The following is a 14,656-nucleotide window of genomic DNA, read 5'->3' as shown; positions in this document are numbered from 1 at the left end:
GAGAGAGAGAGAGAGAGAGAGAGAGAGAGACATAGAGAGACAGAGACAGACAGAGAGAGTGAGTGAGTGAGGGAGTATCACGTGTGTGTGGAGGCCTGAAGTTGTGTAGTAGCTGCTCGATTGCGCTCCACTCATTCTTCTCCATTCACTGAGCAGTCTCTCAGTTGAACAAGCTACACCCAGCTAGCCTGCATGCTCAGGGTTCCTTGTTTCCACCTTCCACGGGTTAGAATTACAAGCAAGCAGCCGCAGCAGTCTGGGTGCTAAGGGTCTGAGCGTTGGTCTCTTGCTTGGCTGGCAAGGGCTTACCTGCTAAGGCACTTCCTTGGTCTGCATCAGATCTCTTACTTGCACATGGGTAGTGCCTCCTTGCTTGCCTTTCCACAGAAACGTCAAACAATTACACTTAAAAAGTGGGATAATCATTTTGATTTTAAAATGAACTGCAGTGAGCTAAGTATGATGAATGATTCCTATAATCTCAACACTTGGAAGTTTGAAGTAGGAGGATTACTGTGAATTCAAGGCCATCTAGAGTTACGTACTGAGATCCTATGTCTTTTAAAAATAAACCAAAAAATCCCAGAAACTAGGAATTGTGCAAACTTTTGTACGTTAACATTTAAGATAGTCATCCAACTGTCCATGAACCTTAGGCTATTGAGTGTTGAGCCCTCATATCTCCTGGTAAGTGAGCACTTAGCCTCCTGAACTGTGTCCCCTAGGGTCTCCCCTCGGGGACCTGTTTGGAAGCACAGTCTTGTTGAACTGTCTAGGTCTTGTTGAGTTATCTGGGTGGCTTTGGAATCCTCCAGGAAGACTTTGAACTTGCAGTCCCCCTGCCTCAGCTGTGATCACAGGTCCAATTCACCAAGCCTAGCTAGAATTGATTATTGAGATCTCTGTGTGTATTTGAGCTTATGTGTTTGTGGGGTGTGGATGTGCAGCTATGTTCTCTTCTGGGGTCCATATTTTCCACATTTCTATATTTTCTTTTTGAGATCTTTTTTTTCCCTTTAAAGTGTCTTGACAAGAAAATTCTGATCTTGATGGAGAGGAGGGTGTGCTCCTCACAAGCAGAAGAGCAGCACTCGGGGGCGGGGGGGGGGGGGGGGGGGGCCCCCCTGGCTGCCCAGCTTGGGAGAAAAAGAGCGGTTGGGGGGCGGGGCAGGGGAGGCACGGATTCTAATGCAGTCATGACCGTGTCTGTTCCCACTGCCTGGGCCACCTTGCCGTCTGTCACAGGCGACTTTAAATGTTTAATAGAATCAGGGCAAAAACAAAACAAAACAAAAACAAAAAGGGAAAGCAGGTCGGCCACTTTTAGTCATTTGAGTTCCAAGAAAGCAGGGCTGTTCTGTAAACATGATTGGGGTGGAGGGGGAACAAATGAAAACATTTGCCTCAAAGTCTTACAAAGTGGGGGAGATACTGGTATCTTCTACCAGACACAATGCAGTGTCTGATAGGAGAGACCAACACTTACTCTATCTCACAAGCCCTTCCTCTTCTTGTGCGTGTTCTGTTGTTCACACTCATTAGGAAGATGTTGGCTCTTTCTCCATTCTTTCTTAGAGTAAGAAACTGCTATAGGAAGGGGTTCTTCTTTAGATAGCTGACCCAGTAAGTCTGAGTTAGGCCCCTAGTACAAGAAAGTAATTATTCCATCTCTTTCATTGGCATGCCCCCCCTTGGGGGGGGGTCTTTTGGTCAGAGGTTGACCTTGTCCCATTGGAGTGTTAAGTCTCCACCCAGGCTGCCTCATGACCAGGAAGGATTTTTCTTAGCAGACCTTCATTATTACTTTAACACCCACACCCCAAGAGGTAACCTAAGAGTCATGTAGGAGCTAGATGGAAGGTCAGAGCCCCAGACACTTGGCCTTTCTAGTCTTGAGCAGGGATGAGGCTGCCAGGCTCCCAAGGATGCTTCTGGCTTTTAGCTAAGAGAGAAACTAGTTGTTCTCACTGAGGGATTTTACCCTAAACTGTGCAGCCAGTTCTATCTCTTGTTCTCATCACCCTTCGCTCTGAAGAGGTAACTCTAACGCCATCGTGGGGTTGGGCCAATGACCCATCTGATTTCATACAGCTGAATTTGGAGTGTCAGAGTCACAGTTTTGGGGTAACCTTCCATGGAGCCTATCTAAAAAAACCTCAACTGTTAGATGTAGAAAGAATTGATTGCTGTCTGGAAAGATGTGAGGGAGATGTGTTACCCTAGGCAGGGAGAAGCCAGAGACATTAGGCTCACAAGAGCATCCATCTGCTGGGTCCTTCACATGGTTCTTTTGGCCTCCATGACTGACTGGACAGCGATGAAACCAAGGTCTGTTTTCATGCACTCTGACTTCCAGAGAGGGATGGAGAGAAGACATTTAGCTATCACTTGGTTTTTTTTTTTTTTTTTTTTTTTTTTTTTTTAAGGTTAAAACAATACTGAGCCTTCCTTACTTGGATAGACATTGAAGTGTTCAATTGAGCCAAGATCTGAGGTCTTATATCTGGGTAGCATTTTTTGTTGTTGTTGTTGTTGTTGTTTTAATTAAGAAAATCACTGGGCTGGAGAGATGGCTCAGAGGTTAAGAGCACTGACTGCTCTTCTGGAGGTCCTGAGTTCAATTCCCAGCAACCACATGGTGGCTCACAACCATCTGAAATGAGATCTGACGCCCTCTTCAGGTGCGACTGAAGACAGCTACAGCGTACTTACATATAATAAATAAATCTTTAAAAAAAAAAAAAAAAAGAAGAAGAAAATCACCAATGAGATGTAATCTAGGTAATGACCCATATAGTTTTAAATCTAACGTTTGGGAACTGTGACCCTCTGGATAGTTACAAAACCTAACACACACACCCATCATTTTAGTTTGGGGTTGTACTTTTGTGATGGGTGTTTAAAGACAATACAGGTGGCCAGAATTATTTTTTTCTTCTTTTTTAAATTTTTACTTTTTATTCTTTATACTGTCAAGTTGAGGGTCTAGTTCTTGGGTCACTTGTGCTTGAGAGAAACCTATGGTTCCTTCTTTGCCGGTTTATCTGTGTGAGCATGAGCCAGAGGCCAGCGTGGCCTTGCCTTTGCTGGAGGCAGTGAGGGGCTCCTTTACATTGACTCTCCTCTTTGTAGATTGGACCCTGGTTGGTGTCTCTTCGGTCTCCTTGAACAAGGGAACAGGAAGTTCTTCTTGTACTTACAGGCCATTTTGAGAGCTGCCCCATAATCACCTGGGAGCTAGTTGATCTTGGAGGGCAAGGAGAGTACATTCTCCCTTTTAGTCTGGCCACATTAGTATAGCTTCTGAGTATGGTTATTAAATATTCAGAGGATTAGCTGCACCCTTTTAACTACTGGATAGTATTTCAGAAACTAAGCATGTCTAAATAAATGTTGATGAGACATTCTTTTTAATGTGCTTGTTGAACTTTGACCTTATTCTTTTTGGCATCTTTTTATTTGGTGGAAGTGGAGAGTTTCTAAAGAGGTGGAATAAAGCAGAATTAATATAAAATTAAACTTGTATCATTGAGTATTTAAAATATGCAAGTCTTTAAAGTTTGTGTGTCATATTGTTCAGTAATGGTAATTGGTAAATATGTGCTAAGAGAATAAAAATTCCAAAAGAAAATTTGATGGAGTAGAGACATGTATTTATCAGTCCCATTTTTTTTCTTTTGTTCTTTTATTTCTTTGAGACCAGTTTCAATATAGTCTAGGTTGTTCTAGAAGTCCAAATTCTTCTGTCTCTGTGCCCTCTCTCCACCTCCCGTTAGAATTAAAGCTTTGTGCTACCACATCTGGCCAAAGTCCTGTTTTTGACTGCTCCTCTCCTGCTGACATACCCAGGCATTGGATTATGACCAGGTTCATAGGGATCAATTCCACCTATGGAATAAGCCATTTGAGTGCATGCCTGAGAAAGCAGTTGATTAGCCCTTTGTAATAGTCGTGCTATGTATTAGAGCACCAGTGGTGGTGTCTTGCCTGGCGATCAGTGGTGTAGGATGTAGGCTCCAGCGCCAGCTAAGACCACTGATGTTCTTTCTTTCCTAGTGGGCTTTATAGCACCTTCCAGCAGGCACTGAGATCTAGCCAGCAGCAAGGACGCTACTGGTCAGTTCCAGAATTCTTTTCTCTGTGTTCTGCAACCAATGTGTCTGGTGTCGTTAGCAATTGGGTCTTTCCCCTAGTAGGGGACCGAGAGCAGTGGCAGTAGCTTGTACCATTGAGGGAACTTCTTTAGCCACCCTGACAAATAACTCATAGAGCATGTCCCATGCCTGGCACAGGGGGTTATTTAACAACTAGTATCTGTTGGAGCAGCACTGTTTACCTGCACAGGGTACCTCTGTTCAAAAGATAGAGGGCTTTTAATCATGTATTTTTAGTTATCTTATGTAGTGGCTTTTCAGATACCTTTAGTTTTATTTCTACTTTGAAATTCTTATTCTCATAGTTGTGACAAGATTAAAAAATATGAAGGAGTCTAGGATTTCCTAAAGAGGCAAACACATTCTAGATAGATTTTGTTTACAGATGAGATGAATGCTTTCATGGTAGACCAGTACTTCTATTACTGTTGATGTTGACTGTACTCTCTTGAGTATATAGCTAATAACATTTTTTATATATATATATATATATATATATATATATATATATATATATATAAAATTAAAAAGTGTTTACACTGGAATTACATCATTCCCTTTTCTCCCTCCAGCCCCTCCTATATACTCTGACTTGACTTCATTTAAATTTATTCCATTTTTCTTGTGTTGTTAAGCACATGCATGCATATAAGCAAACAACCTGCTCAGTCCATATGATGTTACTTGCACATTCAGGGCTGACCATTTGGTATTGGACAACCAATTGGTGAGTTCTTCTCACCAGTATGGCTGCCTGCACATGAGCAGGGCTGCCCGGGTAGACATGCCAGTGAGGAGGGGCTGCTGTGTCTCAGAACAGGCCAGGGGGGGATGGTGGAACTCTTGCTCTATTTGCAGAATCCCAGGAAGGAGCCGGTTTACCTTTCTGGCTATGGTGTGGAACTGGCGATGAAGAGCACGGAGTACAAGGCCAAGGATGATACTCAGGTGAAAGGTGAATTTGTAAACATAAGACCATGCGTTCGTTCTCTTGCCTTTAAGTATGAGTTAATGGGGAATTGGCTTGTCACGTCTGGGTGGGAACCTTCAGCACATTTTCTAGGCCTGTATTTTTGTCCTCTGTAATGTGTGGGCAGTGATAGGTTCTTTTTCAAGGAAGATAATATAAGTTGAGAATTTGGGGTAGATATTGTGGTGTGTGCTTAACAATCTCAGTGCTGAAGCAGGAGGATTATAGTTCAAGGCTGCCTGTCCTGTCCTGCAAACAGTAAAAGCAAGGAAGGGCACACAGAAACAGAACGGGGCCCACGCGGTTGAGTGTGGTGTTTTTACCCAGGTGATGTAATCAGCAGCAGCAGCTGTTGTTGATGTCGTGTGTCACGGACAGGCATTGCTGTGATTCCGGTATAAAAATGTAAATATCCTAGGCCTCATGGGTCGTTTTTGTTTTTATTATTTTTGTACTTGGAACAGTTTTCTTTGGGTTCTTCCTCCCATAATACTATGTGGTTTTTTGTTTTTGTTTTTTTGAGACAGATTTTTTTTTTCCCCATGTAGCCCTGGCTGTCCTGGAGCTCACTCTGTAGACCAGGCTGGCCTTAACTCACTGAGATCTTCCTGCCTCTGCTTCCCAAGTATTGAGACTAAAGGGATGAATGGCCATACCCAGCCCTGAATTAATTTTTTTTTAACCGCAAGTTTTACTTGCTGTTCTTTTTTTTTTTTTTTCTTTCTTTAAAAATCACTTTATTAGGCTGGGCAGTGGTGGCACATGCCTTTAATCCTAGCATTTGGGAGGCAGAGGCAGACGGATTTCTGAGTTCCAGGACAACCTGGTCTACAGAGTGAGTTCCAGGACAGCCAGGGCTACACAGAAAAACCCTATCTCAAAAAACTTAAAAAAAAAAAAAAAAATCACTTTATTATATCTTTTGTACTATGTGTCTGAGTTCAGAGCCTTGTGTGTGATGATGCACATCCTTTGCATCCACATCCTTTTTTAATGTTTTTGTTTGCTTATTTGCTTGCTTTTCATTAAGTTATCCAGGCACTCTAAACGATCCAGGCCAGTTTTGAACGTGAGCCTCCTGTCTCAGCTAGAATTATGGTGCACACTATTATATTCTCTAAGCTGCTTTTAAACATGAAATGATGGATTTGAATAGTGAAGTGAAAATGGTGTGCTGCCCTCTCAGTGATGTTTAGGATTTTTTTAACTGTAAAATCTTCAGAATTTAACTGTGAAAAAATATTTCATACTATTTAAATCTATTGATTTCAAAAATTTTAATGTAAAATTTTCTAAGGCTTGAAAGAAAATGTATTCTTATTTTGTTCAGAAACACAAGAAATATTAAAGCACCATCGGTTTAAAGGCCCGCATTGAAATGTTGATTGAAGCATTTGATATTTCTTTTTACGGTCCAGACTGTGTTACCTTTTCACTTCTATCCTGAGCTACTAGACATGCCTTTACTATGTCTTCATAGGAACTGACGTGAATACCACAGTCATCGGGGAGAATGATCCTATTGATGAAGTTCAGGGATTCCTCTTTGGAAAATTAAGGTATGTTAATTCATGTTGCTGTACCCCGCCCTTTGTTCCTGTGTCTTTGTTGCTGTCTGAGTTGCAGCTCTACAGGATGTTCTATACAGAGTCCACCTCGGAGAACCGCTCTCACTTGCAGTCAGGGCAACCGCTTTGTTATTCTAGTGAAGCGCACCGCTCTTGGGTGGCACTGGAGTTACCTGCCCATGGCTGAAGTGGGTTTCTTTTCCTCTCAGTTGATAACATAAAGTTCCAGATCCTTGTTTTGAGTAGCAGGAAAGATCACATTCTATTCTTTTGTTCACATGGTTGGAAGTAGTGACTGGGGCTGTTTTCTTATGCTGAGCAGAATCTGAAAAAATAAGCCAAAGCGTATAGTAAATAGACTTAAAAACATGCAATAGCGATAATGTTCCATCAGCCAATGGGACATTTTTTTCTTTAATATATATTTGTTTGTTTGTTTAGTTTTTTTGAGACAGGGTTTCTCTGTGTAGCCCTGGTTGTCCTGGAACTTGATTGTAGACCAGGCTGGCCTCGAACTCACAGAGATCCGCCTGCCTCTTGAGTTCTAGGATTAAAGGCATGCAGCACCATGCCTGGCCCATGTTATTGGTATTGTTTGAATGATGTCTTCCTTTGCAGTCCTGGTTGTGCTGCTGCTTCCTAGGTGCAGATCAAAGCCATGGGCGATCATACCTGGCAAAAAATGAATTTTTTTAATTAATTAACTTACTTTTTACTTATTCACTTTACATCCCACTCACTGCCCCCCTCCTGATAATCTTCTCCCACAACCCTTCCCCTTGCCTGCTCTGCTCTCCTCTGAGTAGGTGAGGCTCCCCTGTATCCCCTGACCCTGGCACTTCAAGTCTCTGTGAGGCTAGGTGCCTCCTCTCCCACTGAGGCCAGACCAGGCAGCCCAGCTAGAAGAACATATCACATGTACAGGCAACAGCTTTTGGGATTGCCCTGGTTCCAGTTGTTTGGGACTCTTGAAGACAAAGCCGCACATCTGCTGCATATGTGCAGGAGGCCTAGGTCCAGCCTGAGTATGTTCTTTGGTTGATGGTTCAGACTCTGAGAGTCCCAAGGGTCCAGGTTAGTTGGTTGTGTTGGTCTTCTTGTGAAATTCCTATCCCCTTAGGGGCTGCAATCCTATAGAAAATGATTTTAATGATGGAATTTGTTTCATAATTACACAAATCATTTTGTGACATCATAATTTATAGCTGAAAATTATTCTTGACTGGTGACTTGATAAATTTTTTAGAGTCTCAAATTATGCTGTGTGGGAATTTCAGCTATAAAATTTACAGTGTGTTGCCCTTTTATAAAATAAAATACGATGATAACATGCTAGGCTTACTCTCATATCTGTCGGCTATGATGACACTTGGCTGAAAGAAACAGTGTAAGCAGGTTTCCAGTTCCGGCTGCAATGTCTTCCCTTCCGGTTGGATTACTGTTGGGTTGGCTCCCTGCTGTGGACACTTGCCTGTCATCTCTTTTCAGCTCTGACTATAGCCAGGTGCCACTTTTATTTGGTCAAGATTTCCAGAGTCTCTTTTAGTACTCTTTCTATGCTTTTTAGTTATATTTATTTCGTGTGTGTCATGGGAACGGTGCCTGAGTCCAGGGTATGCACATGGACCTAGTTCTCTGACTCCAGCACCCGAGTCCTGGGGATCTAGGTCAGGTTGTCAGGTTTGGCGGCAAGCCTTCACTGCTGAGCCCTCTTGTTGTTCTTTGGGTGATGCTGTGGTTTATGCGTTCGTAGCACACAAGCTTCATGTAGAATATACAACATTAATGTGCTTTAGAGGACAGCTGCTGTGCTTTAAAATCTTTTGCCCATATTGAGGAAAGTTTCTTAGGTTTGGGAGAGGAAAATTATGAAGATTAAATCGGAGTCCTTTGCTAAGTGTACTGTGAGAGAACCCAGTGAAAAGAGTCTATTCTGTTTCTGTCAGAGAACTGTACCCCACCTTGGAAGGACAGCTGAAAGAGTTCCGGAAGCACCTTGTGGAGAGCACCAATGAAATGGCCCCCTTGAAAGTCTGGCAGCTGCAAGGTAACGGAAGCTCAGCCCACTGAGCTATGCCGCTGGATTCTGGGGTGTTAGAAGAACGCAGAGCTTGGGCTGGGGGTGTAGCTCAGTTGTTAGAGTGCTTGCCTAGCCGCACAGAGCCCTAGATTTGACTCGCAGCACCACACTAACCGGGATTTGTACTGCATGCCTGTAATCCCAGCACTGTGGCTAAGGCAGGATGAGTGTCATGAGTTCCAGACCAACTTGTGCCATAGAATGAAACCTTGTCTTGGGGCAGGGGCAGTGGGATTGGGGAGTGCAGAGTTTGAATAAAATCTACTAGATTCTAAGACTACCATAGATCACGATATGCACACCCCTACACACACACACAGACACACAGACACACACACACACACACACACACACTTACTTTTAAAATTGAAATATATTTACCCTCTCCCTTATACCTTCTCAAATTCATGGCCTCTTTTCTTTTTAATTATTATTCATATCTATACATATACATACATATATGTATGTATATATGCATAAATAGATACTGTGCTGGGTTGTGTAGCGTTGTTGTGTATGTATGCTGTATGCTTTCAGGGCTTACTACTTGGTGTTGGATAACCAACTAGGGGCTCATCCCCTGGTAAGCCTAAATCTTTACTTTTTAACATGTTTGTTGTTGGTCTATAAAATCTATTGATTTTTCTAAGTTGATTTCGTATCCTGTCACTTTGCTGAAATTGTTGACCATTTTTTGAAGTTTTCTGGTGGACTTTGGGATTTCTTATGCATCATATCATGTCATCTGCAAATAGTTTGGCTTCTTCTCTTAACTTGTCACCTTAATTTCTTACCCTTACCTTATTGCTCCAGCTAGTGTTATGAGTCCTTTATTGAAAAGGTGTGGGGCTAAAGGACAGCCCTGCTCCTTTCCTAATTTTAATGTGATTTAAGATTTTCTTCATTTAGGACAATGTTGGCTGAGGGTTTGTCATATATAGCCTTCACTGTGGGGAGGCATGGTCCCTCCACGGTTACTGTTCCTGGACTTTTATCATGAAGCCGTGTTGGGTTTTTTTTCTAAATATATTGAGATGTCATATGATTTTTTGTTTGTTTGTTTGTTTGTTTTGAGACAAGGTCTTATCATGTGCTGGCTAGCTTGGAACTCACTCTGTAGACCAGGCTGACCTCGAACTCAGAAATCCGCCTGCCTCTGCTTTCTGAGTGCTGGGATTAAATGTGTGTACCACCATGCATGCCTGGCTAGCAATGGTTATATGATTATTTGTCTGTTTATATGATTTATTCCGTTACCTACTTATATTTATGTTGAACTATCCCTGTAACATGGGGATAAAGTTAACTTTGTCATGGTGTATAACTTTTTTGCTATCTGCCTTTATGGGATTGCAAGTATTTTAGTGAGGACTTATGAATATATTTTCATCATGGATATTGGCCTGGAGTCTTCTTTTTTTTTTGTATTTTCATTTCGATATTGAAGTACTAACTTAGTAGAAGTTTGGACATAATCCTTCTGTTTCTATTATTTTAAAATAAATTTAAGAAATATTGGCTGTAGATCTTCTTTGAAAGTCTGATAGAATTCTGTGTGACTCCATCTGGGCCAGAACTCTTTTTCATTGGAAAGCTTTAATTGCTGTTTAAAATCTTCTCATTTGTTACACGGGTTGATTTTTTTTTTTTTTTTTTTTTGGATTTAACTTTGGTGTTTTACATGGATCTAGAAGTTTGTCCATTTCTTTTAGATTTTCCAACTTAGTGGAATTCAGGTTTTTAAAGAATTTCCTTATGTGGCTCTGAATTTCTTCTGTTGTAATGTTTCATTGTTCATTTCTGATTCTGTTCATTTTGGCTATCTCATTCTTTCTTTTGGTTAGGTGGGCCAAAGGTTTGTCAGCCTTGTTTAATTTCTCAAAGAACCAGCTCTTAAGATTCGCTGGTTCTTTGTATTGTTTTCTTCATTTCTATTTTATTATTCTGCTCTGAATTTTAATATTTTTTGCCATCTTATGGATGTTGGTTTTGCTTTGTTCTTGTTTTTCTTGGGTTAGACCATTAAGCCATTTATCTGTACTCTTTCTAATGTTTTTTAAAGATTTATTTATTTATTTATTTTATGTATTTAAGTACACACTGTAGCTGTACAGATGGTTGTGAGCCTTCATGTGATTGTTGGGAATTGAATTTAGAACCTCTGCTTGCTCCGGTCAATCCTGTTTGCTCCAGCCCAAAGATTTATTTATTATTATAAATAAGTACACTGTTGCCATCTTCAGACACACCAGAAGAGGGTGTCAGATCTCATTATGGGTGGTTGTGATTTGAACTCAGGACCTTCAGAGGAGCAGTCAGCGAGCGCTCTTACCTGCTGAGCCATCTCGCCAGCCCGTCTTTCTAATTTTTTAATGTAAGCACCTAGAGCTCTAAGTCTGATTGATCTTAATGTGCTGCAGGGATTTGCTGTACTGTATTTTCATTTTTATCTACTTCCAGGAACTTCTTGAGTTCTTCTTTGATTCATTCATCTTTTGGTAATGTGTCTTTTAATCTCCATGAGTTTGTGCACTCACTAGAGATTTGCTGGCTGTTCATTTGAAGTTTCATTGCATTGTGGTCAGATAGGATACGTGGTATTGTTTCTGTTTTTCTGAGTTTGTTAAGATTTTTTTTGTGTCTTAGGATATGGTCTGTTTTTGCCAAGCTCCCATGGGCTCATAATAGAATGTATATTATATTCTCTGGTGTTTATGTGGAATACTTTATAATCTGTTAAGATCACTTGATATATGACACTATATATTAAATTCTCTTGCTTCTCTGCTGAGTTTTGTCATTTCGAGAGAGTATAGTATTAAAATTACTTACTATTAGGTTGATGCTACTCTTTGTCTTTAATTTTTTATGTCTAAGATTTGTTTACGAAATCGGGTGCACCAGAAAGTCATGCGTGTATGCGTAGTTACAATGTCCTCTCTGTTCAGTCTCCCTTGAGTAGGGGAACCCCCTCCTGCTTTCTGTTGGTTTAGTCTGGAGCCTCGGAGAGCCGTGGCTGCTTGCTTCTCAGTCCTTCTGTGTGCAGTGCTTCCCCTTCTCCTCTCTTGTTGAGATGGTGCCTGTTTGTAAAGCTGAGGTGACCTTATATACAGCACAGATAAGGATTTTGCTTCGTCATCCATTCAGCCAGCCTGTGTCTTTTGATTGGGCAGTTGAGGCCATTAATATTTAAGGTTATTATTGAAAGGTGTGTATTGATTGCAATATTTTTTTTCCTCTGAAAGTTTTGTTCTCAGTTGTGCTTTTTGTTTCATTAATTATAACATCATTTGTTCTTTGTACAGACTTGCAGATATCATTATTCATCCTTTCAGTCTGACATTACTGCTTGTAGTAGATATTATCTTGAGGGTTGACTTTGTAAATAGGAATTCTTTTAATCCTTTTATGTTACAGACTGTTTTGCACTCTCCTTCAACCATGGCAGATACTTTTGCTGGACACAGTTGTCTAGCTTAGCATCCAGGGCCTCTTAGAACTTAGTGTGTTTCATTCCAGGGTCTTCTGGCTTTCAAAGTTTCTACTGAGTAGTCAGCTGTTACTCTTTTTGTGGGTTTCCCTTTATTTGTCTTGCACTTTTTTCTCTTGTAGCTTTCATACTGTGGGAGTGTTTTCTGGTCTTGTCTTTGGTGTTCTATGTACTTCTTATATCCATGTCTATTTCTTTCCTTAGTTTGGGGAAGTTTTCTTCTATGATCTTGTTGAAGATCATCTGGTCTATGCCATTGACCTGGGATTCTTCTCCGTCATCTATGCCTATGATTTGAAGATTCCAGTACCTCAGATTTTAAAGACAGAATGGCTAAGAGAAGAAAGGAAACCCCCTGTAAACACATAGCATTAGGTAGGCTGCAGTGATACACACGCCCCTTTTGGATCAGATACATAATCTTACAGTACGAGAAATATGTAGCTGTTTTTATGTTCCTCTTTGCATACGTTTTAAAAACCCAAGTGACAGTTTTTAATTTTAGGTTTATACTTTTTTTTTTTTTTAAATAGTGCTGAGGGTTTGATCTAGGCCCTCACATTGGGTATACACTCTACCGCTGAGCTATAACACGGTCTTGCATGCATTTTACAATTTATTATCAATGTGTTTATGTAGGCTGGTGTGCTATAATGCCCATGTGGTGGTTAGAGGACAGCGTTGTAGAGCTTGGTTTGTCCATCCTTGTTTTGGTTCCAAGAACTTGAACTCAATCAATGAGGCTTGCATTATGTGCAGCAAGCACCTATACTCACTGAGCCTTCTAGCTGGTCTCCTGTACATATTTGTACACATGTCTTCATTGTGCATCTGTAGAGTGTTAAAGGCATGGAAGGGCAGAATATATGTGCACTTTTCTTTTCTAAAGAATATTCCAAACTTTTCTCAAGATATTTCCCCAGAGGTCATTGGGTAAATTATCTTAATGCTATATATTTTATAATACATGGTTAATCTACACAACAACAGGATTTGGGCTCAAGTTCACTTCAGCTAGATGTGTTAGTTATTACACGCTCTAGGACTTTATGAATGTAGCCATGAATAACGTAGTAAAAACTCCAGGGTCCACGTGAACGAGGTCTGATCTAAGCCTGCGACACCGTATGGAAAAGTTCCATTCTGTGGCATCTTCACCCTCAGTGGATTGTGGGTAGTGTTGGGGACTTTGTCTACCATCATTACCATGGATTCCTGTGCTCTAATGTCACACGTGCTGTTGTGCAGATCTCAGCTTCCAGACTGCTGCCCGCATCTTGGCTGCTTCTGGGGCATTATCTCTGGTGGTGATGAAGGACATTAGTCAGAACTTTCCTACCAAAGCCAGGTATGTGCTAAGGTTTTGGTACATTCCTCTCATTCACGTTGTTCCCTGTTGTTTTCATGTTTGCACAGAACATGATGTGACTAAAATGTAAAAATGGTTGGATGTGAAACTTATTTGTAAGTACCGTTGTGATCAGTGTCTTCTTTCTAACACGTGACAACTGTTGGTTGTGTGGTTGAAGAGAGAGGGATTTAGATGCTCTTGGCACTGCCCCACTTAGGCCACATCATCTGATCCACAGTCTGGCCCATACTGCCATTTTGAATCCTGAAGAAGAGGGGCTTTGTCTAGGGCTCAGTGACAGAACACTTGCCTCATGTGCACAGGGCTCCGGGCTTAATCCTCAGTTCTTCCGAAAGGAGGAGGAAGAGAGAAGAGGGATTCAGGGTCCTGACTTAGAAACAGACTCAGGGAGACTGACTTGTTCATAGTAACAGAATGAATTTCCTGACATTGCCGTCTATTCTGTAATGTTACTCTCTTTCCTATGAATGCGAGACAAAATTGTCTAAAAGACAAATTCTTAGAAACTTTTCCGGATGTTGTCTCAATTAACTAAAGTTAAATTCTTGGCTAAGAGTTTCCTGAGTAAGCTCCTTTTTACCCTGGAGTGCCTACGTAAGGTTTCTTAAGCCATTACACTTCTGGAAGATACACAGGGTTCAGCCTCCACGAGGGGACTTAATAGGACGAGCAGTCAGCCTGGGTGCGTTTCTGCTGGCTAGTTATCTGAGCAGCAAATGTCACATCAGGAGTAGGGCCACACAGTGACTTGTCGCGTCCTGCCCCCATGTGGCTCTCCGCATCTGCGGGGTGAACACAATTGCCAGTTTTGCAGCTGTGAGGTTTACTTAGTTCTTATTTTTATAGTTTATTGAGTCATATGTTTCATGTCTAAAAACAGGGACGTCGAAGACCTTTATATGGAATGCTAAGCTAAACACTGATCATACTTTTATCTTTTTTTAGAGCAATAACGAAAACGGTTGTGAGTGCTCAGCTTAGAGCGGAAGTGGAAGAGAACCAGAAGGTATTGTTGACTGTTA

The 14,656-nt window shown here is 41.2% G+C and overlaps 1 protein-coding gene across 2 annotated transcripts in view; it reads left to right on the top strand.

The window, feature by feature from the left end:
* Positions 1-14,656, top strand: part of Uggt1 (UDP-glucose glycoprotein glucosyltransferase 1) — a 94,752-nt gene that overhangs the window by 26,330 nt on the left and 53,766 nt on the right. For both annotated transcript variants that reach the window (XM_029538484.1, XM_021197311.2), the window contains exons 7-11: positions 5,013-5,109; positions 6,605-6,683; positions 8,639-8,739; positions 13,511-13,610; positions 14,580-14,640. In XM_029538484.1, the coding sequence (XP_029394344.1) occupies positions 5,013-5,109; positions 6,605-6,683; positions 8,639-8,739; positions 13,511-13,610; positions 14,580-14,640 (438 nt within the window). The remainder of the gene's footprint in view (positions 1-5,012; positions 5,110-6,604; positions 6,684-8,638; positions 8,740-13,510; positions 13,611-14,579; positions 14,641-14,656) is intronic.

The sequence above is a fragment of the Mus pahari genome, chromosome 5 (genome assembly GCF_900095145.1).
Source record: "Mus pahari chromosome 5, PAHARI_EIJ_v1.1, whole genome shotgun sequence".
Taxonomy (NCBI): Eukaryota; Metazoa; Chordata; class Mammalia; order Rodentia; family Muridae; genus Mus; species Mus pahari.
The sequence above is the reverse complement of the archived record's forward strand: the minus strand, read 5'-3'. Positions and strand labels throughout refer to the sequence as shown.